This window comes from Spinacia oleracea, chromosome 3 (assembly GCF_020520425.1).
Source record: "Spinacia oleracea cultivar Varoflay chromosome 3, BTI_SOV_V1, whole genome shotgun sequence".
Lineage (NCBI taxonomy): Eukaryota > Viridiplantae > Streptophyta > Magnoliopsida > Caryophyllales > Amaranthaceae > Spinacia > Spinacia oleracea.
The window spans coordinates 621,682-649,329 of NC_079489.1; the positions used below are offsets into that span (position 1 = coordinate 621,682).

General features: G+C 33.1%; 4 protein-coding genes across 9 annotated transcripts; all 4 read left to right on the forward strand.

Annotated features, from left to right (window-relative positions):
* Positions 1-731: 731 nt before the first annotated feature.
* On the forward strand, positions 732-1,532 carry LOC130470677 (zinc finger protein 1-like). The gene has a single exon (XM_056841207.1). The coding sequence runs from the start codon at positions 732-734 to the stop codon at positions 1,530-1,532; it is 801 nt and encodes a 266-aa protein (XP_056697185.1).
* Positions 1,533-2,582: 1,050 nt separating this feature from the next.
* Positions 2,583-4,724, forward strand: LOC110782259 (probable aquaporin TIP5-1). The gene is made up of 3 exons (XM_021986376.2): positions 2,583-2,875; positions 3,475-3,725; positions 4,136-4,724. Exons 1-3 carry the CDS (start codon positions 2,743-2,745, stop codon positions 4,517-4,519), a joined length of 768 nt encoding a protein of 255 aa, XP_021842068.2. The 5' UTR covers positions 2,583-2,742; the 3' UTR covers positions 4,520-4,724.
* Positions 4,725-5,603: 879 nt separating this feature from the next.
* On the forward strand, positions 5,604-11,379 carry LOC110782363 (uncharacterized). Of its 6 annotated transcripts, none has more exons than XR_008929636.1 (10): positions 5,643-5,811; positions 6,077-6,205; positions 6,963-7,002; positions 8,507-8,582; positions 8,692-8,892; positions 9,093-9,302; positions 9,596-9,967; positions 10,078-10,134; positions 10,655-10,737; positions 11,077-11,379. XR_008929636.1 is itself a non-coding variant. In XM_056838201.1 (8 exons), exons 1-7 carry the CDS (start codon positions 5,769-5,771, stop codon positions 9,929-9,931), a joined length of 1,035 nt encoding a protein of 344 aa, XP_056694179.1. In that variant the 5' UTR covers positions 5,643-5,768; the 3' UTR covers positions 9,932-9,967; positions 11,077-11,379. The 6 variants fall into 6 exon arrangements, 3 of the variants coding, with proteins under 3 accessions (XP_021842190.2, XP_056694179.1, XP_021842191.2); XR_008929635.1 differs by having other exon boundaries at positions 10,664-10,737; XR_002531915.2 differs by lacking the exon at positions 10,655-10,737.
* A 7,178-nt stretch (positions 11,380-18,557) lies between these two features.
* LOC110782365 (putative glycerol-3-phosphate transporter 1) lies at positions 18,558-22,556 on the forward strand. The gene is made up of 3 exons (XM_021986500.2): positions 18,558-18,745; positions 19,696-20,821; positions 21,637-22,556. The coding sequence occupies exons 2-3, from the start codon at positions 19,747-19,749 to the stop codon at positions 22,182-22,184; spliced, it is 1,623 nt and encodes a 540-aa protein (XP_021842192.2). The 5' UTR covers positions 18,558-18,745; positions 19,696-19,746; the 3' UTR covers positions 22,185-22,556.
* The last annotated feature ends 5,092 nt before the right edge of the window (positions 22,557-27,648 follow it).

The window sequence follows — 27,648 nt, forward strand, 5'->3', positions numbered from 1 at the left end:
TAGCACGTGTAATGAGTAATGATTTTATGGAAACAATAGTTGGCATGAAATGTCACATACTTAGGGATTTCCGTAGATAAGTTTATTATTGCATCTTTGGAAAATTTGATCTAGTTAAAGTAAAACATGTGAATAATGTAAAAGTCAAAACAAGTAACTTTACTATGTGATACTACAGTTACCCAAGAAGTATTTCCTTATATAAGATTATTATCGCGTATTAATTAATTTCCATTCTTAGGAAAATTACTTGATGTCAACTATTTTATTCTTTAATAAGTTCTTGCTATAAATTTAGTGATATTATTTTGAAACGTTTTTCTTCATTAACTATAAGACAATCTTTCCCACTAATTACATAATTAAAAAAGCAATATTTATTTATGTTAAGCATATCATCTATGCATTGAATTTTTCCATATTTATGATATTATATTTAAATGTACATACTTCATTTCCTCCCAAATATGGAAACCAAGATCAAACCAACGTTAAAATCTTTAAAATATTATGTAAATAATGAACTAGATAACATAAAGCAAGTAAAAAATATCATAGTTTGGCAATATAGTTGTCTCAAGTTGTCTTCCCATATTTGAAGGATCGTTAGTAATTATTAATTAATTTATTATTATATATATAACACTCTCCCATGATCCCATCCCCTATAAAAACATCCATCTAGTTAAACATTCAACCCAATTAAATCAAAACCCGTGTACATTGTAAACATGGAGATAAAATCATCGTCGCGTTCTTTAGAGTCATCTCCAGGGTTATTTCAAAGCAACCCTAACAAAATCAAGCGCGATGATAACAAAAACAATAAGATGAAGGGAACTATCGTAGTAGATACTCCTAGCTCGGGAAACACTATGCTCGATCTCAAACTATCGAGCTTTAGCCCTAAGAGCGAGGCTAATAGTGAATTATCCGATGAAGAAGAGAAGTCTTCGACCAGGGTTTTCACGTGTAACTATTGCAAAGGGAGATTCTCAACCTCTCAAGCCCTGGGCGGGCATCAAAATGCTCATAAGCAAGAGAGGGCCCGCGATAAGATGAGACAAGCCACGGGGTTCTCATCAGCTTATAATAATGTTGTTACGAACAATAATTTATCGTACCATCCTTATTTAGGTATGTACAATAATATACCTTACAGTGGATATTGCAAAAGGTCACCCCTAGGGGTAGTCAAAACAAATTCAATGATTCATAAACCCGGTTATCAATGGTCGATCCATGGGTTTAGACACGGGTATGGTGGCATACGCCGGTCTAATTATGATAAATTGAGAATGTCGAATAATAATAATGCGAATTATGCTTCATTTTACAATTTGAATAATCTTTCGAGATCGTTGCCTGCCCTTGTTGGTGATGGAGATTCAGCTCAAGCCCTAAGTAATACGAGCATTTTTCCGATCCTCGAGAGCGATAATTCCGGTAAAGGAGACCGTCATCTCGCCGGTGAAAAATTAGATCAAGTCAAGTCTGAGATTTCGTGCCTTGATTTGTCCCTTAGGCTTTGATTCATGTCTATATAGTAACTACGAGTTTGTAGTTAGTTATTGTTAATGGCAAATTAAGCCTATTTTAAATGTTTAATTAGTTTTATAGGTTTACATTTTTTTTTTTGTATTTTAATAAGTTTGTGGGATAATTAATTTATCTATAATTCAATTATTACTCAATTTCGTTGTTTTTACTACGTTCAATTTTATTGGTACAATAGTTCAATACATGTTTGCAACTTGTATGTTTTGTTTAGGTCCGAATGAGCCACAACTCCACAATTGGTCAAGAACACATCACAAATCAAGTACATTTTACGAATGAGAAAAGGGGATTCAAATCTGAGATCTACTATTAAGCTCTTGGTTTTTTTTTCATTAGTCCAAGATATCAATGATATGTTGCAAATTGTATGTTGTACACTTGTACGATAAAATACATACAAGTAATATTTTACTCTTTATCATAGAACTATAAAAATATCTTGTTATTTTCCCCATAAATACACAAGATCACAAATTTTAGGTACGAAAATATGATTTGCTATACTCCGTATGAGTTACGAGAAAGTTAATTACAAGTTACAACACCACGAGAAATCTCTCTTATGACTTATGAAACCGTCTTATGCATAAAGTCGCTGATGTCATCATTAAAAATCATAACTATATGATAGACAAAATGTGAGTTTTTGATTAAAAATTATAACTATTTAATTCAAAGTGTAATATAATAATATATTAATATTACTTAATATATTAATTATTCATAAGACGGCTTGTATTACGCACGTGTTGAATATCAAAATACGTGTTACCAAGTAAGCAAGTACGTACGTTGTTATATTTTTGTTATTAGTTACTTTGCTATTTGCATTTCGCTATTTATTTTTAAATATGTTTTTAGCAAATAGTGATAAAAAAAAAACGATAATATTTCCCTCCAACCGCAACAAATTAACTGTCAAGGAAGTTATTATTCAAATTCAAAACGATCCATAAAACCATGCAAATTAAACCCTTCTCCTTATATATAAAAACCTACCTCCTCTTACAACTTCCATTTTCCATTTTCCATTTTTATTTCGTTCCATCAAAAATATTATTGTTCTCTCTGAAAATTCCATAGTAATAATTAATTTGTAACAAAACCATCTTTTAATTTCATCTTGTTCATCAATTAACCTAGTTTTATTTATCAATTAAGTACGTAAACCTACAAAAAAAAATGGCACCAAGAACAACATTTTCTGCCCATTTTCGACAATCCGTCACCCCGAACGCTCTAAGATCTTACCTTGCTGAATTTATCTCCACTTTCATCTTTGTCTTGGCCGCCGCCGGATCCGCCATGGCGTCTCGTAAGTCTACTTTATTAATTAATTAATATTTTTTTATTAATTATGATTAGTTTTTGTGTGTTATTGGTTTATCAAAAGCAGTGGCGGACCTTGAACGGTTTTATGAGGGGGGCCGGTAGAGAAAAATTAAGCATTATACTATGTAATTATACAATTACACACAAATTTTAGGGGGGCCGTAACTAAAAATACACTACAAAAATTTTCGGCCGGGGGGGCCATCACAAAGATCCGCCACTGATCAAAAGTAATAAGTATACCTTATATTGAACTTTGGTGTGATCATTTTCGAGTGATTGTGTTGTTCACTAATGGTTTTGTTACTATAAGTTTATTTTTGCATTTTTACACTAGTTAATTTATTTAGTTTAAAAAACTAATAATTTTATTAATCAAGATTAGTTTTTGTGTGTTATTGGTTCATCAAAAGTAATAACTATACCTTATAGTGAACTTTAGTGTGATCATGACAACTACTAAATATATAATAGAGTACCATGTAAGTTGTACGTAGAAATAATTTGGACTAACATAATGTATTTGCGATATGTGTAAGTATCATTTTGTGTCTTTTTAATTATAAAATATATTTTTTGTAGGAAAAATAATGCCGGATGCAAGATCCGACCCGTCTAGTTTGGTGGTTGTAGCCTTAGCAAACACATTCGGCCTCGCCTCCGCTGTTTATATCTCTAGCGGCGTCTCTGGTGGCCACGTCAACCCGGCTGTCACTTTCGGGAAAGTGGTGGGGTGTTACATTCCTATCCCGACCGCCATTTTCTACTGGATTTCACAAATTCTTGGTTCGGTTATGGCGTGCCTCCTCCTTAAAGTCGTCACCGTTAATCAAGTAATTATTTACTTCCCCTTTTAACTAATTACATTTAAATTACATTTAAATTAAATATCGTATGACTTTCGATTAATGAATTAAATTTAGTTTTGTTTGATGTAATGACATATTTATTTATGTCTAATGAAGTAATGATGGTACACGTGTTGCATAAATTAATGGATTAATTTTAGTTTAATTTTATTTTTGATGTATTGACGAATTTATTTATTTATGTCTAATGATTGTAATCAAGTGTGTCAAATCGGGTCATTGGTTGCTTACGGGGCAGATATAATCAGAGTGTCGGGCCATTATGCTTATGCGGATTGAATGTGTGCATTTATTTTTTCGGGTCACTCCAATTTTTGTTAGAAATCGGTTGGATAGGTTCATTTTTTGACAGCCCTATTTGTAATGTGTTGCAGAATGTTGTGCCCCATGCAATATCAGAAGACATGACCGGGTTCGGAGCATCCGTTTTAGAAGGTGTACTTACATTCGGATTAGTCTACGTTGTCTATGCAGCCAAAGATCCAAGACATGGTCAATTGGGCTCTATTGGGCCTTTAGTCATTGGGCTAATTACAGGAGCAAATGTGCTAGCCGCTGGACCCTTCTCGGGTGGGTCAATGAACCCGGCGTACTCATTTGGGGCGGCCGCCGTTGGTGGAAGCTTCAAGAACCAAGCCGTGTATTGGATCGGACCTTTGCTTGGGGCAGCGGTTGCCGGTGTTTTGTATGACAATGTGGTTTACCCGCCTCAAGATTCGGATACTCCATGGTGCGGTCTAGATGGGTCTCGTGTTTGATTTGATTTGATTTTGGAACTAGACAATTGTTCGTGTGCTTAATAAATTCGTGTATGTTAGTATAATAGTGTTGTGAACTTCTAACCTTGACTAAATTCTAGATTGTTGATGTTAGCTTGTGGTTTGTACTTTGTAATTTGTAGTATGTTGTGGTAGAATTAGCAAGTGTAGTGTTTGTGACGTTTAATTAATACAACTTCTAGTATGTTTTCTTCGTGATTTATTGTCTTATTTAGGTTGATTTTATATTCTTATCCCATATTTGATATTCCATACTATATTTCTGTAATTTATTGGACCTATCTTTTGAAACTTCACGTTAACATGACAAAATATAAAAAAGTCACATATTTTGTTATGTAAAAGAAAAGAATCTACTTAACCAGTATCTTATATTAGTTAAAGTACAACTACATAGTTTAATGTATGAGTCATTTCAAAGCATGACACGACTAATGGGCCTTGACTTTAAGACCTCCAGTTTCAAGACGAGTGTATCAACTCTACCAACTTTTGTTGGTTTGACAAGTCACACAATGATATTTGGACAACATGTGATGTATGACATATACGACTAATTGCCGTCCTTTACGAGAAAATACTACTCCCTAATCCACTAAAAGAGAAAATACTACTCCCTGAACCATTAAAGAGTACTCTGAATAAGAGGATGTTCTCTTCTTCGGATGAAACCTAAACTTATTTGAATTTATAAAACCTGATAGATCTAATAGGACTTGGCTAAACAAAAATAAATAAATTAGGACTTAATCAAACCTGATTGAAACTTATGACTTGGTCAGATCTAAATATAACATAATAAACTTGACATACTTAACTCATAAGACCTAATTAAAAGTTATTAACATGATAGAACCTGATCGAAACTTACCTAAAATAATCTGAGCTTTTTATTGCTTGTTTTTTGTTTGTTTGTTTAAGGTGAAGAAAACGTACCATAAAATAAAGCGCCCGAGAAAACTTGCCTATTTTTTTTGACTTGTTTAACTATTGCAAATTGGATTGGTACTTATAGACTTATAGTAGTACAAAACTACAAACCAAATAAGCATAGGCCCATACTTGTTTCGGGTTTACCAATTACCACATTATCAAATTGGTTGTTTTTTTCCGTTTCCCTTACGTTAAGCTCGTCTCTGAATCTCTCTCCTCAATCTCAACCTCAAAAACCCTAACGACGTTACCAGTACTTCCTTCTGCGAGCTCTCACCATCTTCAATTTTCCACCATGGATGCGCAGAGAGCTCTCCTCGATGAACTCATGGGCGCAGGTAATTGAACAATCGATTCCTCCTTCCACTTCAATTTTATTTTATTAATTCTGTTAAATTCTATTGTATTTGATTGCGATGCTAGCGAAATTAGAGAAATTGGATGGAATTTGAATGCTGTTACTGTGTGATTTCAGCTCGGAATTTGAACAATCGATTTCAATTGTTTTTCTTGATTCTGTTAAATTCTATTAAATTTAATTGATATGCTTGCGAAATTAGAGAAATTAGATGGAATTTGAATGATTTTAATTTGTGATTTTAGCTCGGAATTTGACTGAAGAAGAGAGGAAGGGGTATAAGGAGATTAAGTGGGACGACAAGGAGGTTTGCGCGCCTTTTATGATACGATTTTGCCCTCACGATCTCTTCGTCAATACTCGTAGTGATCTTGGTTCGTCTTTGTTTCCTTTGTTTTTATCAATTTCTTAGCTAATTCTCCGCCTGCCTTCAATTTATAGTTAAATTACTGTAGCTTAATTGCTTTTTTTTTGGCTTGTTCTTTTGTGAATAGGAGATTATATGCATATTTTGATGGTAAATACCCCTATGTCCAAACCTATTCTATCTAATTATCTTCAATTATTCGGAAAATGTTGTCACCTCTGCTAAAGTAGTCGTGTTCTTATGATTGGATTGAGTGATGAGGGGTGTGTGCAGGGTTATGGTAGTTTTTCGAATCAGTCATGTTGAGGATGCAATTGTTGTTACGTTACATTCAATATGGTCATCATATGTTATAAATGAATCTCGAAACTCTTGTATTGGATTAGAAGGTGTTGTAGTTATTAGTTGATAGATCTGTTGTAATTTGTGTTAAAGGTCATCGAAATTTTGTCTTGTACATTGTATTTGTTGAAGAATGGGGCTTTTATTTGAACTTTTAAAGAGGAAGGTGTTGAGGAAAGAGAAGAGTATGAATATTACCATAGAAGAATGTGATGTATGTTTGAATATTACCGTACAAGTTTACAGAAGTTATTCGGGATTAATGGTTGGAAATAAGGTTGCATTTAGTTATTCTAGTTTGAATTGATACATACACCTTTATTTCCCCCTTGCCGCCGGTATAAAGTTAAAGCCTTGTTTGTATTAATTGAATTCTGATAGATTTCCTTATTGTGTGTTTTTTTTAAACCTATGTGCATCAGGACCATGCCCAAGAATTCATGACCAAAAGCTGAAAGAAAGGTAATGATTCTGTATATGTGTCTCTATCATTATGCAGAGTTCTGTTATTTCTTTTTTTTGTGATTTTATTTTTGGGAAGTGTACTTTTTTGGAGTTAAGTTGCTCACTTGTATTGTTGTTGAAAACTGCTCACTTGTATTGGGTGTTGAAATTGAAACTGTTGATTGTAAATAAGGAACTAAGGGTGGCCATTTGAGTAATTGAATTTCGCTTGTGCTTTTGCACACTGTATTATATTCAATTGGAATTTTCTTTTTTTATTTCCATTTAAAAATAAGTTACTTCCTTTATATATGTGGTGTAGGACGGAAATTTAATTAGGAGTTTCTCAGGTGCTTTGCTAATATGACATATGGAGGTCTGGATATTACATGGTTTACTCTTAAAGGTAACTGATTTAATACTTTTTTGGGCAGATCCTTTGAAGAGAAGGAAATATGTATCAAGTGTTAGATATCTTAAAACTAAGATAAATGAGTAGCTGATTACTGTCAATAAAAGTCACAACCTGGAAATTATGGCCATGCTTATATGCCTTTTTACCGCCTTTTTCCTGGCACAGCAAGTGCGTGCTTGGAAACTTGCATTTTTGTAGTATACCCAAAAATCTATAATGTAGTTGCTAAGTTACAAGATGTTTTTTCAAGTTAGCCTCTTAATTATGCTCAGCATGGAAGAAATATGGCTCTGGGCCTTGGGAGCAGTCTTCACTTCTTAGGATACTGAGTCATCGACTCTCTTTTGTGAACTCTCTTTTGAAGCACCTTTTTGATGAACGGATTATTCCAATTCATCATAGATGCGCCTGCTTCCTTTTAAGGGTAAAGAGGAAGAGAAAAGTATGCTTTTGCATTGGAATTCATTCTTGTTATAATTGTTGGTCTTACAATGGAGACTTATTGTGCGTAAAATTATCTGGCCTAAAGCCTATGAGATAGTAGGGTTTGCGGTTTGCCTGTTGCCCAAAATGCGAATTGTATGTCAGTGATATCATCATGTGCATCTAGGTAAATTTACTGGAAAGTGGAAACCATCACCGAAGGATCAGTCTAATCCCCAGTCTAATCCCCAAATAGCAGGGCCCAGTCTCTTGCTTATAGCATACTTCACTAGATGTAAAAAACTGAAATTTCAGTCATGGTTTGATGAGTAAACTTTTGAGTCTTTTGTATTGGTTAAATGGTTAACATGAAGGTACGTGAGCACTACAAATTGTGCAGCTAAAATAGTGCAATTGGCCCATCATGTGACGAAACTTCTTAATCTTGCTTGTGAAACTCGCTTTGGTATATTAGTCAAATTTGAATACAGTTGCTGAATGATTAGTGTATCTTGCCTTCCATAATATGTGATTTTTCTCCTTCATTACATGCCTAGTTTTTTCGAGTTTTTATCCTTGCTTTATATATAGTCAATTTTAGTACGAAGTACCGACTTATGTTCAGTTCTTCCTTACAAGTTGTGGGTTTCCATCTCTAATTTGTCCTTAATTTTTGATGTTTAGCTTCGAGAATTCTCCAAGGCATGATTCTTATGTCCCACGCTTTGAAGCTGAACTTGTTCAATTTTGTGAGAAATTGGTGAGTATTAACTTATATATTATACAATTATCCCCGAATTCTGTACTCTAGAACTTTAGATCACTGAATAGCCTATCTTGACTGTGGACTTTGTTAATTTGTTTTTCAGGTGGCAGACTTGGATAGGAAAGTTAGACGTGGAAGAGAACGCCTGGACCAGGAGGTTGAACCTCCTCCTCCTCCTCCTATTTCAGCTGAAAAAGCCGAGCAACTCTCTGTGTTGGAAGATAAAATAAAAAATTTGCTGGAACAAGTAGAGTCACTGGGGGAAGCTGGCAAAGTTGATGAAGCAGAAGCACTCATGCGAAAGGTCATACATTTTGAAAATTATGTCATACTAACTTTTAAATACTCAGGCTTCACAAATATTATTGACTCAGAATTTCTGAGTTGATTGGTTCTTTCATTTCGCTTCAATTTTATTAATATTATATGATAGTCATACCTGGGAGACGGGGGGTAAGCATTTCTTATGATAATCCATTAACACAAATGAAATTAATCTTGCAGGTTGACAGTCTTAATGTCGAGAAAGCCATATTAACTCAACAGCCTCTGAATCCAGCAACTATGTTGACACAGGAGAAAAAGATGGCATTGTGTGAAATTTGTGGTTCGTTCCTGGTAGCCAACGATGCTATGGAAAGAACTCAATCTCATATTACTGGCAAGCAGCACATTGGTTATGGCTTGGTCCGTGATTTCATCGCTGAATTCAAGGTTTGAACTATCTTTACTTCACTGAATAGCCTATACATGCTACTCCCTCCGTCCCTAAAAGATTGCCCCGTATTCCTTTTTTGGATGTCCCTTTAAGTTTTCCCCATACCTTAAATGCTAAACTTTTCCACTTCTTTTCTCTCTATCTCTCTCCTCATGGGCCCGCATTACCAACTCATGTGCATATTTTACACCTATTTCTTAATAAAGTGCCTTTGGGACAATCTTTTAGGGACGGGAGGGAGTATCAAATATTATTGCTTGTCTTATATATCAACTATTTCATTTAATAGGCGGCTAAGGAGAAGGCAAGGGAAGAGGAAAGATTAGCAAGGGAGAAAGAGGCGGAAGAAAGAAGGAAACAGAAAGAGAATGAAAATGAGGGCAAAAACAGAAGAAGCATCTCCAGTGAGAGGGATTGTCATCGTGACCGTGACAGGGATTATAGCCGAGACCGTGATAGATCACGTGAAAGGAACAATAGAGGGAACCGAGATGAGGGAAGAGGAATGGACCGTAGAAGGAACAATGATCATCGTAATGGAAGGGATGGAGGTGGGAGGAACAGGTACTATGGCCGGGATAGGAGCAGGTCACGTTCGCCTGTTAGGCACGGCCACCGGAGGTGACCTAAGTGTCCTGTTTGCGGGTATTACTGGCTGGAGGTAGTTGCATTTATATATCTCAAGATGTTTTGTGTGTCCTGTTTTCAAGGTGTTGCATTGCAGATTTGCAGTCTTATTGGGGGTTAAAACTTTTCTTTATTGTCCCACAGTGTTTGAGACTAAACTGTCTCCTTTCAACAATCTTATTAGAGGTCAAAGGGATTGAGGTAGGTAAAACTTCATCGTTGTAATTTTACGTATAGTTTAACTTTAGTTTTGTTGGATTAAATGCTACATCTTTTTTATCATGCTGGGGGTACGCAAGAAAATATTCAACTGCTGCGTGGCCTACGTGCCACTGTTAGTAAGGTAACTCTCTGGTTCAGGGACTTTGTTGCTCAGTTTTTCCTGTATCTTAGGGCTCGTTCGGTATCAGTTTTTTGATTCTGCAAGTCATGATTGAGATTGAAACATGAATTAAAAAATAGTCATACCTATAACTAAATACTCATATTGATTTTGAAAACTGGCAACAAAAAACTTGAAACTACTTTTTGTCGTTTTCATATTTTGTAAAAAAACAGAAAACTGGTAACAAAAAATGATACCGAACGAGCCCTTAGGTGCTAAATATCCTTGACCTATGAAAACCTGCATGCATTTACATCAATAGGGCTTCTCTGAAGCTGAATGGAAACCTTTCCTGCTTTCTTTACTGCAAGTCAAGTCCAACTCATGGTTCTTCAGACATTGCAGTTTGACATCAGAAACTGAACGCAAACTTCAGTCCAGTCCAGTCCAGTCCAGTCCAGTCCGCCTTCTAGTGTGGGGTAACTTTTCTTAGTCCATTCTTGCTAAGTGGCTTCATTATATTCAAACTTTGTTAGTGGTTAGTGGTTACTAGGACTCTCCAATGTACCATGCCTTTACATTGCCAGACACATCTGACTGCACTTCACCTTTACTGGATATTTGAGACTAGGGCATGATTCTTGTAACCTAACAGGAAATTCTAGGCTTCATAGCAAAAGCTTAACAATCTTCAATGTTGGAACATTTCTAACCAGTCTTACTTCTCTGAAGAGCCCGAGTAAAATTGCAATGCCGGTTATTTCCCCCTGAAGGTAACCTAACATGAATAACATGAATAAAAACTGCACAATTTGCAGGAAAGCTGGAGCTTGATTAAGGAAATGTTGTGCTTCAAGATTATGCTTGTTTTAGTGAGTGTGCTTTCATGTCAAGTTTTGTTTTGATGAACTTGAATCGCTTATGTATGCTTGAGTATCATACCCCTAGAATTTTTGTAGACATCTCAAAATTCTGAGTTCAAACTCATATGCTTAAACCTTATACTGAGTATACTGAGTGTATGCTTGGCAGCCTTGGCAACTCTGAAGTGTTGTGTAAGAACTTACAGTGTGTGAAATTCAAGTTGTCCAGAATGAAACCAAGTTTTCATCGTTCGTTGATTTTCTTATTTGTTGTAGTATTTGGGCTCATGACTATTGAATCATAAAATTGCCTATGAACCGCGTTTTACAGGAGTGAAGCCGAGCATGTTTAAGAATAGGTTAAGGTTCATAGGAGTGAAGCTAGAGCTCATTTAGGACCAGGTTAAGGCTCAATGTGTCTCGAACAATTGCATTTCTTTGATTATGTCCATGCCCAGAAACACAGAAGGTAAACTTGATCAAGGTATTCGGACCCAACATAATTGGATTTGAAAGATGTTAATTAACAAAGATCCAATTAATTGTGCGCTAATACTAATTATATCTTAGTCTAATTGTTAAAACCGAAGGTCTGTGTACGGTATGCCTCAGGTTGAATCTCGTATACGGTAAAACCGAAGGTCTGTATACGATATGCCTCAGCTTGTGAAATGGATGCCCACTTTCTTTATAGACCTTTAGATTTGAGCCCTTCTTTATTTTAATGGTTTAAGCAAATTTGTCCACCCAAATTGCCATATTCCCTAAACGAGAAAGATGGCCAAAACAAGCATGGCCACCAAAAACACCATTAAAAGTAGTAAGACTACTTGGTCAATTTTGCTCCAATTAGGCTGTGATGTCCACTCACAACACCAAAATAGAAGCCAAGTATGACTTCTTTATACAACTTTATTAAACTAATTACTATACTTAATTCCTTAATTTAACCTAATTAATTGAAAATTTCTTTATTCGTTCCAAATTAAAAAAAAAGGTGAACATTTCATTATCTTTTGAGTGGCATGCATCGAATATGTAGAACATCATATTTAAATTAAGCAAAGTGGAATTGCAGTAACATACTACGTAAAAAAAAAATACTCCCTCCCTCTCTTAATACTTGTTCCGGTTTAACCAGCACAGAGTTTTTTATTCTTTATGTTTTTCTTTTTGGATTTACCAAAATGTTCTTTACATTTCCTTTTATATTAGCACATAAATGCCTCAATATTCTATCAAAATTTGTGTCCAATGATTATTTTAACCAATTAAATTCAATGGGTCATTTCATCTCCTACAGTTTTTCATTGAGACATTAATCTTTCTCATTTTTTCAATATCAGAATTTTGATAAAAGTGAAAACATTACCGTATAAATAAACATAATTTGACTTGTTTAAATATATAAAAAAAACAGAAGAATCTCAATGCACATTAATTAATCGTTAAAACGCGTGTAAAATACCAAACTTAATTTTTTTTTTTTAAAACGGAGATAATACGTATTTTCCTATAGAAATATACAAAACCAGCTAATATAATTATGAGTATATAATTACAATTGTGATTAATAGAAGTTGTTGTTTTGTTAGGGTTGGTCTGACTTGGTTTATGTGCATGGCTAATCTCATGGCAGCATTGGAATCCGTGATAGATACTGATGTAATTGTTTTATGTAATCTGTATTTGATTAATAGTTAAAAGGCGGCTTACTTTGTTTGTACATAGTCTTTGCTTTTCTTTGCCCATTTTAGATCTTGATTCTATAATCTATTATTGAATGGTTAACTAGAGGATCAAAATATTTTATCAAAAAAAAAACTAGAGGATAAAAATATCAAATTATATTCCATTTATTGAAGTGGTTACTATACTAAAGGAGTTTCCATGTTAAAATCAATTAACACTTTAATCAAGCTTGTAACATCATTTTTTCCGCTTACCTTCTCTAATAAGGAACAACTAACTCATATGCATAAAACATCGGTAACTTTAGTGTAATATCTTACCGAAATGATCACTTTGATTGCTTAACTAATTGGTTTATGCTTTAACTAATCGGTTTTATTGTTTAACTAATTGATTCTATTGCTTAACTAATTAGTTTATTTGCTTAACTAATTGATTTCATCGCTTAACTTATATGACACCAAGGTGGTCTTTTGGGTAAGACCGTCTTATATGGAAGTTTGTATTAGAGCTCATTAACTAACCTCATATTCAACAATTACAAGCCTACGAGGTATTAGAATAGACATTACTGGTAGGCCTATAGGAACCCTTATAGTAAAAATACGAGAACACATTATCTAACATATATCTTGTCAGCCAGTGGAAGATCACACAATCGACATATTGCCCTATTGGTAGGCATGGATTGCTGGTATAGGCTTAAAGTCAACGAGTCGCTATCTTATGGATCGTATCTCGTATCCTCTGTACAACTGACCCGTCTATATATGTGGGTCTCATTTATGGCTAAAGCTACGTAATCTCAATAATTCTACCTAGGACTTACTCAAGAATTCATATACACTCTCATACTTTAGCATCAAAGAGGATCCTCAAATGACCACCGATAATAGCTAACATTCTTACATGTGCAGATCTCTCTATCAGTACAAAAGATCAGTAGAAAGATCAGAGATAAGCCTATCTACCGTTCTCATTCCATACAGGAATAATCAGGTAAACTATTATCCCGATAAAATCCAAACCAATTAAACCTGATCCATAACTGATCGCAAACCCGATTTAACAACTCTACTAGTAGTAACATGTCATTATCTTATACTTGCTACATAGTTACATACCGACATGTAATGGGCGGTTGTTTTCCTACTAAAGATCACTCACAAAAAGTTAATTGGACAAACACTCCACCAAACAACAATGAGAGGTTTATAGGAAACTTCGTTAATTGGGCCTTTATTTTCTTCATCAGCCCACCAATTTTTTTTAAAAAATAACAATAAAATAAAAATGAGAATCAAAATCTGAGACCACACCAGCCAGTAGTACAACTTGGCAGTCCATGTCAGCAGTAAATCCGTACACCTGGTCTGACACGTGGCAGTTTATCTGGTCCGGATATTATGTGGAATATTCCCCATTTATAGGATTGGCAATAAATTTAGTAAAAGCATTATTCTAATTTGGCTTTGGAATATGCTTTTTGCTACATTATTGACCTCTTCTAATATTATATACTTTTTACCTTTTTTTGTGGAGATTAAGATTATGCTAGTGGATGAAACTAGGGGCTATTTTGTCATTTTGTATAGATTTTAACTTGTCCCCAATTGTACTTTGCATATATATTCAAATTATTCAATGAACATTCCAATTGATTCAATTTTATCTACAAGTTGCCGATCTCGAGTTTTTACATTAAACAAAACAAATAAAAAAATAATTATTATCCCCAGTCTTTCATTCGTGTACTCTATGTTAATTGATATGTTATACAGTGTATATATTAAGATAATAAATTATTAACCTCTTTTAATCAATTACGTACTACATATATGAAACGAAGTCTCATTTTTTACTCTATTATGATGTGTAATAAGATTCCAGATGGTTGGACCGGATATTGTTAATTATTCAAACCCTAAAACTGACTTCATTAAGAAGATTAGTTGTATTGATATGCGAGTATTATTTTATTTTTTAATATAAATACGTAGTAGGGTTATTTATATTTGTGCATTATATATTTGATAAAGTGGATAGTTACGTTCAAGAACTATGTGGTAGTTTGTATATTGTTTTATTATCATCCTTAACTATTATGGGTTATGCATGCAAATGTATAGTCATGATCATCTCTTTGTTTCTATGCTTTCTAAGCTAGTAGTGGATAAACAAAGCGTAATATAAACGTAGTATGACAACGATACTTTTTTTGTGTACAACGCGTATGTATTTATTTTAGAAAACAAAATTAATTCATTTATTGAAAATTTACGCCAAGTATCATTTAAATTCAATAAATAATACTACGTGTATAAATATTTACTCAAGTACCATTTAAATTCAATAAATAATACTACGTGTATAAATATTTACTCGAAAAAACCAGGTCGGCGATTTTAATTTGCGAGGTTGCAATTACATACTTTATTTGTTTCATGCAATTGACTTTTAATTTCATGGAAGTTTTCTTGGTGCTATATACTGTGTATTTATTTGTTATTGTTATATATTTAAGAATGGAAATATTATTTTGTATTTTAGGAGTCAAACTCTTTGATAATGTTCTCCACTTAGCTGAAAAAAGCAAAGAAAATTTCTTTTGGCTACAATTTATAGTAAGTAAAGCAAACTTGGCGGTGACAATGGACTATGAATTAGAGGCCATGCATTATTTCTTGGCCTTAAAATAAACTCTATATATAAATAAATAAATAAACAAATAAATAAATAAATACACCCCCATCCATGCATTCTTTCATGCATTTATAAACCTCTCCTTATCGAATGAATCACTATCATAATCCACGCATGCACGTATATATTGAATTTTAGTCTTGTTAATAAAATGAGTTTTTTACAAATTAAATGGATGTTAATTTGAGTGGGTCGTTTTAATTTGTCAAACGTACAACAAACCCTAGCCAATAATTTAGCACTAGACTTGTTTGATTGTTTCAAATTTAAGTACCAAAACTCAAAAAGTTTGAAGCATCAAGGTTTATATATAATTCATTAAGAATACTCGGTAGAGGAATATGAGTAAAAAAAATGAGGGGCCAAAATTTGAAACTTTAACCTTTTATTAAATACAAGTGCATTCAATTAATATGCCACCAACAGCAACATTTTACATGTACTTTAATTAGCTTGTGTGTTTTATAATTTTAAAAAATTATTAGGGATCAGGCTGTGAATTGCGATTCTCTCTGGTTGTAGCTAGCTCGTCCCCAATAAAAAAATTAATGCATGTGAGCCTAACAATCTAACTTTGCTTGTCGTAATATAATTAATACGCATATTTAATTTCTTTTCTAAAATGACTAAGACGTGTGACACGCTCTTCTCAAATAATTGAAGACAAATAGTATCCCTTCGCAATTCAACTACTGCGATTGTTTTTTTGTTTTTTTGTTTTTGAAATAATATTATTAAGGTTCGAGTACAAAACACATGCGTGTTTATATCGATAAGGTGTAGTTGAGTGATTGAGATTGAGATTGAGATTGAGTGCCTTTTCTATATTTGTAATTAGTATATGATAGTACATAATTTTCATGATTTAATTTGTACCTTGTGATAATTAATTAAATGTAATGTGAATGAAGCAAACTAAAGCAAGGAAATATAAAAAGCATATTCTTTCATGAGATACGGACCATGCAAGAGCATATTCCACTCATGACCCTCTTTTCATTGGGCGGGCCATAATTTAGATGGGCATTCTTTGTCACCTTTGAAAAATGTACGGACTAAATTTCGATTTATTCAACCAAGTACTCAAAATTCAAAATTACTTCCACTTTATTTTGCTTATAATCTTGCATATTTTGAGTTACACCAATGATGTCTTCTCCTACTAGTAAAGATTGAGGGTCTGTGAATGATAATGTTATAGATTTACAGGTTTGAAATCCTTCTCTCCCAAATGTGTAATGTGTAATGTCATTGTGGCTCATTCGCGCAAAAAAAAAATAAAAAAATGCAAAGGGAAAATCTCTAAGAATTTCTAATTGCAAGAAAAAATTATTTACCAATGATGTTTTGTGCACAAAAAATTACAAATTCGAGCCCCCTCCCTGATTTATAATTTGAATTGCCCTTGCAGCTCATTCGCATTAAAGAAAACTTGGTCTAAAAAAGTTCAAAATTACTTCCACTTTATTTGTTTACAATCTTGCATATTTTGAGTTACCAATGATGTCTTCGCCTACTAGTAAAGATGAGGGCCTGTGAATGATATCTTACAGGTATGAAATCCTCCTCCCTCATATGTAATGTGTGATGTCATTGTGGCTCATTCGCACAAAAAAATAATAATTACAAATTGCATGGAGAGATCTCTAAGAATTCATGATTGCAAGAAAAAATGAGGTAACAATGATGTTTTGTGTACAATAGATTACAGATTCGTTCTCCTCCTCCCTAGTTTATAATTTGAATTGCCCTTGCAGATCATTCGCATCAAAGAAAATCTTTTTTTTTCTTAATTTAAAATATAATGTATATGATTTGTATCTAGTTTACTACAGAAATACGTTTCGAGTGTGGAGTATATATACTAGTAGAGGTCAATTTCTCATGCAGCCTAAAATATTCTCGAAACTTTTATGTTATTCATGTATGCAAGCAAAGTCTAGCTATACAATAATTGAAGTGAGAAAACGATATTGATTGTCTACATTTTCTATGAATTTGATAAGTTTCATCCATATATCCTTTCACCTATGTTGATCAAATATATCAATATGAAATGTACAAATGAAGTACAAAATGGGTATTTATAAATTTGATTAAATTAGCATTTAGAATTACTACCCTAAAACAATATATAATATCTTTTTTTCATCTAATGTTTATGTTGAAAAAATTAACACTACTAATTTGTTCAATTTAAGATTTCCAATCACTACATTATTTGTCATTATTAAGTTAGGAATAGCCCCATGAGAAATTTACAAACATATTAAATGTGATGTTGAATAAGAGATTAATATTCACAAGATGACATCTTTCTTTTCACAAAGAAAGAAATAAACAAGCACCTTTGCATTTTAGGAGGCAAACCAAGGAACTAAATTAACGGCAAATAAATTTACAAGGACACTCTTTTTCAACTAGTACATACTCACATTTTGGCTAAATACTTATGAATTATGATAATGACCTCACTCATATCATTTGTAACTAAAAACTCCTCATTTCTTTTTTGTATGTATACTTTGAAGCATCCTCGACCATTCAATTGTAGGTTATTATTGATCAAAAGTGAAAAGAAAATTAAAGGTCAAATGAAAAGAGTTGAAGAATATAACACTTTAATTTAATGGGAGATCGTCTAAGAATTTTTTTTTTCCATAATTTAATTGCAATCAACAACAGTAACAACAACAAAACTTTTGTCTCGAAATGATCTGGAGTTGGCTAGAACCATCCGTGAAACATAATACATTAATTGTTATCGTAAAAATGTAACTGAAACCTGACGATCCCAGAAACCTAAAACGCGCAAAATAAGAGTATCTTAAGGTAGACAAATGCACAAAAAAAAAAAGACTTCCCCAATTCTCCACTTCTAGTTCAAGACCAAAAAGTTGCTGACTTAATAATTATTCCAAGCTTGTATGATAAATATAAATAACATTTTTATTTTTTATACAAAATTATCTAAGAAAAAAGAAAAGGGAAAATAAAGAAAAAGGACATAAAATTGGAATTTATAAGTAGCCCACGTCTAGTTCAGAAAACTGGCCTGTCTTCCTTCAAACGAACTTCTCTTTTTTGTTCGTCAAAAAAAGAAGCAAGCTGCTCATTTCTCATTCTTCCCACACTCAGGAGAGAGAAATTTTATCATTTATCAATTTCCAGATTATCCCAAATTTCGAGGCAAGGATATTATCCACAACTATCTCAGCTCATTTGTAAGGTATATATATATTTGATTATCTAATTCTATTTTCCTTACTCAAAGAAGAATTCGAGTTAATGATGATATTATTACGTTGGATTTTGATAAAGATTGAGTTTTTCTTGTTTTTGGGATGAAATTAGAAGATGGGTATTCGTGGAATTAGTCAGAGATTTCTGGGTTTTGTTTGGATTGTTTTATTTCATTTTATTTTGTTCCTAGGATTCTGTTTATTGTGTAAAAGAATGAAAAAAATGGGGGAGAAATTCTGGGGTTTTGTTCAGATATTTCTCATAATTCTGTTTAACTAGGTGAAATAAAAGGAAAACTAAAATCTGGGTTAGTTCAAGAAACAGGGGAAATTACTGCTTGAATTGAGTTTGGAATAAAAAGTTGATGTTATTTGTTGAAATTACTGTTTATTTCCCCTTTTGGAATAGTAATTTGATGGTAAATCGATGCAGATTTTTTTTAAAGTTGATTATAATTATGTGAGTGAGTTTGATTATTTAGTCCATTGTTACCTTATTCGCTAGCATGAGATTGGCTACGGGCTCATAATTCGCCAGCTAATGTGCTAAATTAGTCCAAAATATACTGTTTTCATGTTATGATACACTTTTCTGGTTCGAGGTTAGTGGGGCGATTAGGGAATTAGGTAACACTGATTTAGTCTAATATGTTTGAAGTTTGATTTTAGTATTCACTTTGATAAAAGAAACAAGAAAAACAAGGTTAATTATCTTGTTGAAATCCTCAATAGATTTGAAGTTTGATTTTTGAAGTTTGATTTTAATATTCATTTTGATAAAAGAAACAAGAAAACAATGTTAATTATCTTGTTGAAATCCTCAATAGATTGATTTCTCCTAGACAATTGGTTTAGATTAATGAATTTAGAGTTAGTACTTCATTAAATTATGCTGTAATTGCACACTAAAACATGTTTTTTGTCTCTCAATTTACAGATTTTGAAGATCAACCAACTTTGACATCTTTATCATCTTTGATTAGTATTCATGAGTTCATCAATTGGTTCAATCCATGAGTTATACCATACCCTAGAAATCAAAGACGAAAGACCTTACTTAATTCGATTCATCGAAGATGTAAAAAAGAAATCCCTTTCATACCACACTTACCAAGCTCTTGTACTAATTGTAACCTTCTTATCCTATGCAACATACCATCTAACAAGAAAAACCTCAAGTATTGTAAAAAGTGCCCTTGATCCTCAAACACCAACTTCACCCTCTTTAAACCTACAATCCTACCCTTTTCAAAGAAATTACCTTAATCACTTATCAAATGGAAACTTATCAAATGGAAACATGACATTATTAGGTGCTAATGATGGTGGATGGGAGCCTTTTAATGGGAGTGATGGAACGGCTATGCTCGGTTACCTTGATGTAGCATTTCTTGCAGTCTATGCTTTAGGAATGTTCTTCTCCGGTCAAATCGGAGATAGAATGAACTTAAGAGTGTTTTTAACCATTGGAATGATGGGAACCGGTTTATTTACCGCGTTATTTGGATTAGGTTATTGGTTCAACATCCATAATTTTTACTACTACTTGGTTATCCAAATGGTTGCTGGTGTTTTCCAATCAACCGGTTGGCCCTCAGTTGTTGCAGTTGTTGGAAACTGGTTTGGAAAAGGTTCCCGAGGTTTGATCATGGGTGTTTGGAACGCGCATACCTCAATTGGTAACATAACCGGGTCATTGGTTGCATCCGCCCTTTTGAAATACGGGTGGGGATGGTCCATGATGGTTCCGGGTCTTATTATCATGTTCTTTGCATTGGTTGTGTTCTTCGTGTTGCCTGTTAGTCCTTTGTCTGTTGGTATGCATATGGGTGATGAAGAAGAAACTAATTCTCCTAAAAAAGGTTTTTTGGTTGAACCATTTATGCCATTAGAAGCAATTGATGAACATGAATCATCATCAAGTGGTGATGAAGAGAAGGCTATCGGGTTCATGGAAGCGTGGAGGATTCCCGGGGTTGCGAATTATGCTCTTTGCTTGTTCTTCGCAAAATTGGTTGCTTATACTTTCCTGTATTGGCTTCCCTTCTACATCAGTTATACAGGTACTTGAACTTCTTTTAAATTGTCATAATCTGCTAATATTCAGTAATGATCAGAAATGGTATTCTTGTCTGCAGAAATTATATCAGACTGCAGTTTTTGAACCAGAACTGAATTTCTTGTGTATTGCTGAAACTATATTAGACTGCAATTTTTGAACCAAAACTTATTTTCTTGTGCATTGCAGAAATTGTAGCAAGGAAAATTGTTTTTTACCACCTAAAAAAATCGAAAGTTTGTTTTTTACCACGTGAAAACTAAGACTTGTATTTTAACACCTTTTTAAAAAAAATTAGAACATGTTTTTTTACCAACAGAAAATGGAAAAATAGATGAAACTGGAGGGAAATTGAATCAGTGGGCCTCATAGAACGGTTTCATCTATTTTTCTGTTTTCAGGTGGTAAAAAAAACAAGTTTTAGAAAAAAGAAAATTTTCGATTTTCGATTTTTATAGGTGGTAGAAATAACAATTCATCCTTATATCAAACTGCAATTTCCGAACCAGAACTGAATTTCTTGTGCATTGCAGAAATTACATCAAACTGCAATTTTCAAACCAAAACTAAATTTCTTGTGCATTGCAGAAATTACATCACACTGCAATTTTCGAACCAAAACTAAATTTCTTGTGCATTGCATATATCAGACTGCAATCTTCAAACCAAAATTGAATTTCTTGTGCATTGCAGAAATTATATCAGAACTAAATTCCTTGTGCATTGCAATATATCAGACTGCAATTTTCAAACCAGACTTAAAATTTCTTGTACTGAAATTTTCTAACCAGACTTGATTAAATTTCTTGTACATTACAGAAATCGGAGGAGAATACCTATCAAGCGAAACAGCAGGAAACCTCTCAACCTTCTTCGACATTGGAGGGGTAATCGGTGGAATTTTAGCCGGTTATGTATCCGATAAACTCGATGCAAGAGCAATAACAGCAGCTTCATTCACATATTTCACAATCCCAGCTTTATACTTATACAGAAACTATGGATTCATCAACATGTACACCAACATCGGTCTCATGTTTATTGCTGGTATGTTCGTTAATGGACCGTATGCCTTAATCACAACCGCGGTTTCAGCTGATTTAGGAACACATAAATCTTTAAAGGGAAATTCAAGGGCACTTGCTACTGTTACTGCTATTATAGATGGAACAGGATCAATTGGTGCTGCAATTGGACCTTTGTTAACTGGTTATTTCTCAGCTATAAGTTGGGATGCAGTTTTTACTATGTTGATGACAGCGGCTTTGATTGCCGGGTTGTTGCTTACGAAACTTGTGATCGAAGAAATTCGGGGGAAAATCGATGGTCTTCGATCTCCTAGAGGGTCTGCAGATGTTCTTGTATGAAAAAAAAAATCAAAAAGAAGTTCAAATTTTTTTGTTCATTGTGTGATGGTTTTGTTTTATAGGGTGTTGTTTTGTTGAACTTAGGTTCGAGTCCTTGGCTCGTAGGATGAAACGAAGAGATCGATGGCATTTCTGTAAATTCTGTTTCGGATCAGGGGTTTTTATCGAGGGATCGAGTACTAAGTTCAAGATCTAGGATCTAAGAAACAAAGGAAAAGGTTGTGCATTTTTATTTCCTTTCCATAAACTATATTTGGAATTATGGAGGGGAGAAACTTCATGTTGTAAATTATAATGTAACACATTTGTACAGGGGTTTTTTGTTTAAGTTGTACTAAAAATCGGCATTCAAAATGGTTCGTTTATGAGGCAGTTTTTTCTACGTTATTTTGTTCTGTATACCTTTGTGAGATTGTTCGAAGTTGTAAGACAATTGCTTGATAGTCACATTTTGAAGGTGGTTTGTAATTTACTTACTTACGGAGTTATTAACATTAGAAATCTCCATTGTCATTTTAAACTTGAGTAAAATTAAAATATCGCATGTCAATTTAGACGGGACTTAAGAGCATGACTTACAACATTTCTCGTTCGATCTGTTTAGGAATCTCTTGATCATCTGAAGTTCGAATTTGAAACTCATTCTTAGCAAAACAAAAAAGGTATAAATTACCCTAAAAATTAACATTACTTAGCTTTCAAATATTTGATCCATGACATTGAGGATTTTAGTAACTAAATTAGTTTTTTATTTTTTCCTTTTCCCGATAACCAAGGACAAGGAACGAACCTAAATTAATTGATGGAAAAGGGGGCTAACTATATATAAAAAAAAAAGGAGGGGAAAATAGGGTTTGATAAATTTCAATATCATGCACAACATATGAAGTGATTGAAATGTTGAAATTATTGGAAGCTAACTATGGAAGGAAGTTTCCTTCCTATCAATATCAACACAACATGCAAGAAGATAATTGTGGTCCATTACCCCAATTGAAGGAAAGTGCATTTTGCTCATTGTATTCACACCAAAGTAACAAGGTCATAGTCTCATAGACTCCTTCCTATGTGTTTTAGTTTGTTAAAGTCACAATGTGACACACAAATATGAGATCCGATTCTGTCTATATAGTTTTTTTTAAAAAACTCTCTCTAATCGCTATACTGAAAAAAAAACGTATACTCACACAATCATACTCGAATTATAACCTAGATGTTTTAAAGTAACATGGATCATAGTCTCGTAGATTCACAACTCATTATACACTCACACTAATCGACACCTAACTGTTTTAGTTGATTAAAGTCTCGAGAATGATACTCAAAACCTGAGATATGATCCCGTCTATATAATTTTCCATTTAAAATTGTCGTAATACTAAAAAAAATAACACGTACTATCCTACAATCATACTCGCATTTATAACCTATAGTTGTCAACATAATTATAATATACTATGTAAAACTTAGATGAGCTATTAATCTTTCAATAAATAGACAAGGCCCCTTCTTTTGTTGAAATTGTCCCAAAAAAACAAAAAATAAAACTAATTATGTGTAGCTATCAAATGCAAAGTCATTAAGTCATTAACTATGAAATAGACAAAGTGATTAACTGTAATTGCTTTGGTAATCAAAGTTTGCTTGAGGAAAAGGAAGGAGGGACCACAAAATAAATGAAATAGATTAAGATTAAGATGTGACGCCAAGAACCTTCAAAGGAGGAAAGAAAATGTGGTGGACAGTTTCTTATGATGATGTAATTACAATCTAGATTCCCATTGGTTCATATGACCAATGCCTAAATTTATTATTGAATGGCAACTTTTCAATTTTGTTATACATGGATTTGAGAATTTTATCGGGAATGAGCCACAAGGATAATACAACTGTGAAATTCGAATTTATGATTTATCGTACATATATTATCAGTGTTAACTAATAGACCAAACCTCCTTGGTATATGGATTAGCATTATAATTTGTTTGTTCATTCTTCTTTTGTTATTGTGATTTGCATGTGAAGTCGTTATTAATCGTTGCATTTTAACTCAAATAAAGACCAGTCAGAGAAAACCCGTTATTATGATTCCCGATAGATATTTTAAAAATCAATAAAAAAAAATCGTGTAGGAATGATCAAACAATTCGACATGGTATATCATCTCTTTACCCCCCTAGTATCCGTTAATTTCCTTAATTATGATTAATCGGAGACAACTTGATTGTTACATAAAGGTGACGTGTGTAATTTAAGTGTATAATTAACGAAAAATGGGAGAAATTTGTTAATTATAAAGATTAAGAAAGTCATAACAAATGATTCAAAATCATTATTAAATTAATTCTTTAAAGAAATCTTGAAATTTGGGTTGACAAATAACTTGATCTTGCTTAAACATTTTGAACACGCAAGTTTAATTTTTAAAGTAGTAGTAGTGCTTGTGTGAACATGATGAACACCTCGTTCTATTGCACCAATTATCAAAGTATGTGCTCACTAAGAACAAGGGTTTTAGGTGGATGTAGGTAACTATGGAGACAAAGGTTGTGAATTGTTAGCCATAAGTTTAATCCAATTATTTACAAACTAATAATTGTAAGATCCGGATTAAGAGGGATGAATTCTAGCTCTTAATTATGTGGAATTTATTATTTACTTGGATATCCTTAGGTTATCACGCTTTTTAATAGCGATAATTTTTGTGTAAGATCGCCTTACCGGAAAGACCACTTTGATTGTTTAACTAGTTGGTTTCATTATTTAACTAATTAATTTTAGTGCTTAACTAATTAGTTTCTTTGCTTAACTAATTGGTTTCAGTGCTTAACTAATTGGTTTCAGTGATTAATTATACGACACCAAGGTGGTCTTTTGTGTAAGACCGTCTTACGTACATAAAAGTTTGTATTTTAATAGATACGTATTAATTCTGTTTCTTAATGTTTTTCTTGTTCAGAATCTTGCAACTATTTAGAATTTGGGAAAATCTACTAATTTAATCTACTACTTAGATTCAACCCAAGCTGGAGGAGTTGGTGTAACCTATAAGCAGTGGCGGATCTAGGAAAAAAATTTAGTGGTTGCAAAATAAAAAATACAAATTTTAGTGGGGTCAAATAGTTGCTTTTATAACAATCCTACAAAATTATAAAGAAAATTATCAAAATTTCACAATTTAAGTGGGGTTAAATAGTTACTTTTATAACAATCTTAAAAAATTATAAAGAAAATTATCATAATTTCACAATTTAAGTGGGGTCAATTGACCTCTCTATTACTTAATTGCATCCGCCACTGCCTCTAAGTCACACTGTCTGCATATTAGCAAATGTGTACAATCAAAATGAGAAGATAAATTGAAAAAAAAGAATTATTTATTACTTAAAAACTATTGTTGAATTGTGTGCTATAGTAGGTGTATTAAGACATGTACACACAAAGTTTTCATTTTATTAGTCAACCTCAAGGAGTCGACTCAACCACAATGCTTTATAAACCACCCATTTTGGTTAAATAAATAACCATTACATAGCTAATGTTATTAAATCATTAGCCCTAAAACAAGCCTAACAACTTAGTGGTTAAAAATGAAGCAAATAATAATTAGGGTTAAAATAAAGTGACCACTTGAAATCGGGGATTATTTTCATATTGTGAGTCATCCTCCAAAGTCTAAGTTAATTAATGATACAAGATTCAAATTAGTGTCATATCATGCGTATTAGGCATACATACACCTATTATAATTGAGGTTAAAAGTTAGTTTAATTATAAATTAAGATTTTGGGACCATTAATCTTTTTATGTGAACCATAATTTAGATACTAATCAATGTGTAACCACAAATTTTGGGTGATGATATCATTGCTTTACAACATAACATAAATTACCATATTGTAATTATATTATATACTCATACTAACATTGTTTATACATTTATTATACATGATGAGATAGTGTATAGGGACCAAATATGTTAATAATAAGTAATGGGTCTATATAGTTGAATTACTATCACAAAATAATTTAAGAGCGGGTATCGAAAAGGAAGTCACACAATAACTAAATATAAAATTTCTCGTGAGAATAGACTACGTGTATGTTTATCATTCCTCTTTGTAATGGTTGGTATGAATGTACATTAGATATAACCCTATTATAATTGGGGTTAAAAGCTAGTGTGATTAAAAGTTAAGATCTTTGGGATCATTAATCTTTTATGTGAACCACAATTAAGATACTAATCAATCTCTAACCACAAATTTAGGGTGATGATATCATTGCTTTACAACATAACATAAAATTAATTAACCATGTTGTAAATATAATATATACTCATACTAACATTGATTATTATACAATTAGAATGTTATTATACAATTACACATGATGAGATAGTGTATAGGGACAAATAGTGCCCTATATGGTTGAATTACAATCACACAATAATTTGAAAGGGGGCTCGAAAAGGAAAAATAAACATCATACAATAACTAAATATAAAATTTCTCGTGAGAAAAGACTACATGTTTGTTTATCATTCTTCCTTTTAATGGTTGATGTGTATGTACATTAGATATTTGTTACGTTCGTTAAATTTATCACGTATTCGTGAACAAATAAGTTCTAACCCGAAATAGATTGCTAGGTCAACCGTTAATACTATATATTTCAAAGTCGTAACGTAAAAAACTATCAGGAACGGTAGTAGTGCATAACAATCTCATAAATATGCAGCATTATTTATTCTTAATTAAATTAACGAGCTCACAAATTTTCAAGCATAACATCATTGAATTTGAGTTTGGTCTGTTTAGTTATCTAACTATAAATTTAAGCTCAAAATTGGTTCATTTACAAACAATTTGAGCTCTAGCGAAACTTTAATTAAACGAACTGTCAGGGACAATTTTGTTCGTGTCCACCCTAGATACTAGAGAAAAAAAATACACACCTAAAGCCCAAATGTTGCACGAATCCAAATCTTTGTAATGGGCTTTTTACACTTGTTCAAAAAGATTTAATTAAAGCCATCAAAAAAATTGTTGTCTCAATCGTGTTATTCCTATCATCTACCCAACAGAAGGTCCAGGCTCAAGGTTGCCACTTGCAGTTCCACATTGAGCAAAAATCTGAGACGTATCGGTTAATAAACCATACTCGATCCTAAGTAAAGATGGTCGTGGACCGGGTTGGGCTGGACCCATGGGCCATGGCCCTAAACTGTGCGGTCCAACACCATGTCCACTCTCCATCGTATCGGGTCGGGCTAAGACCGCTTGTATGAGTGTAAGTTGTAAGTCGGGCTTCAAAGCCGTCTACAACTCCAAAGGTCATGAGAAGGCTGATAAAAGAGAGAGTTCTAGATGTCGATAAAGATGGTTGTGGGTCGGGTTGGGTCGCACTTTGGGCTGAGCCCACGAGCCGTGGCTAAAACGGGCCCGTTCCACACCCACTCTGC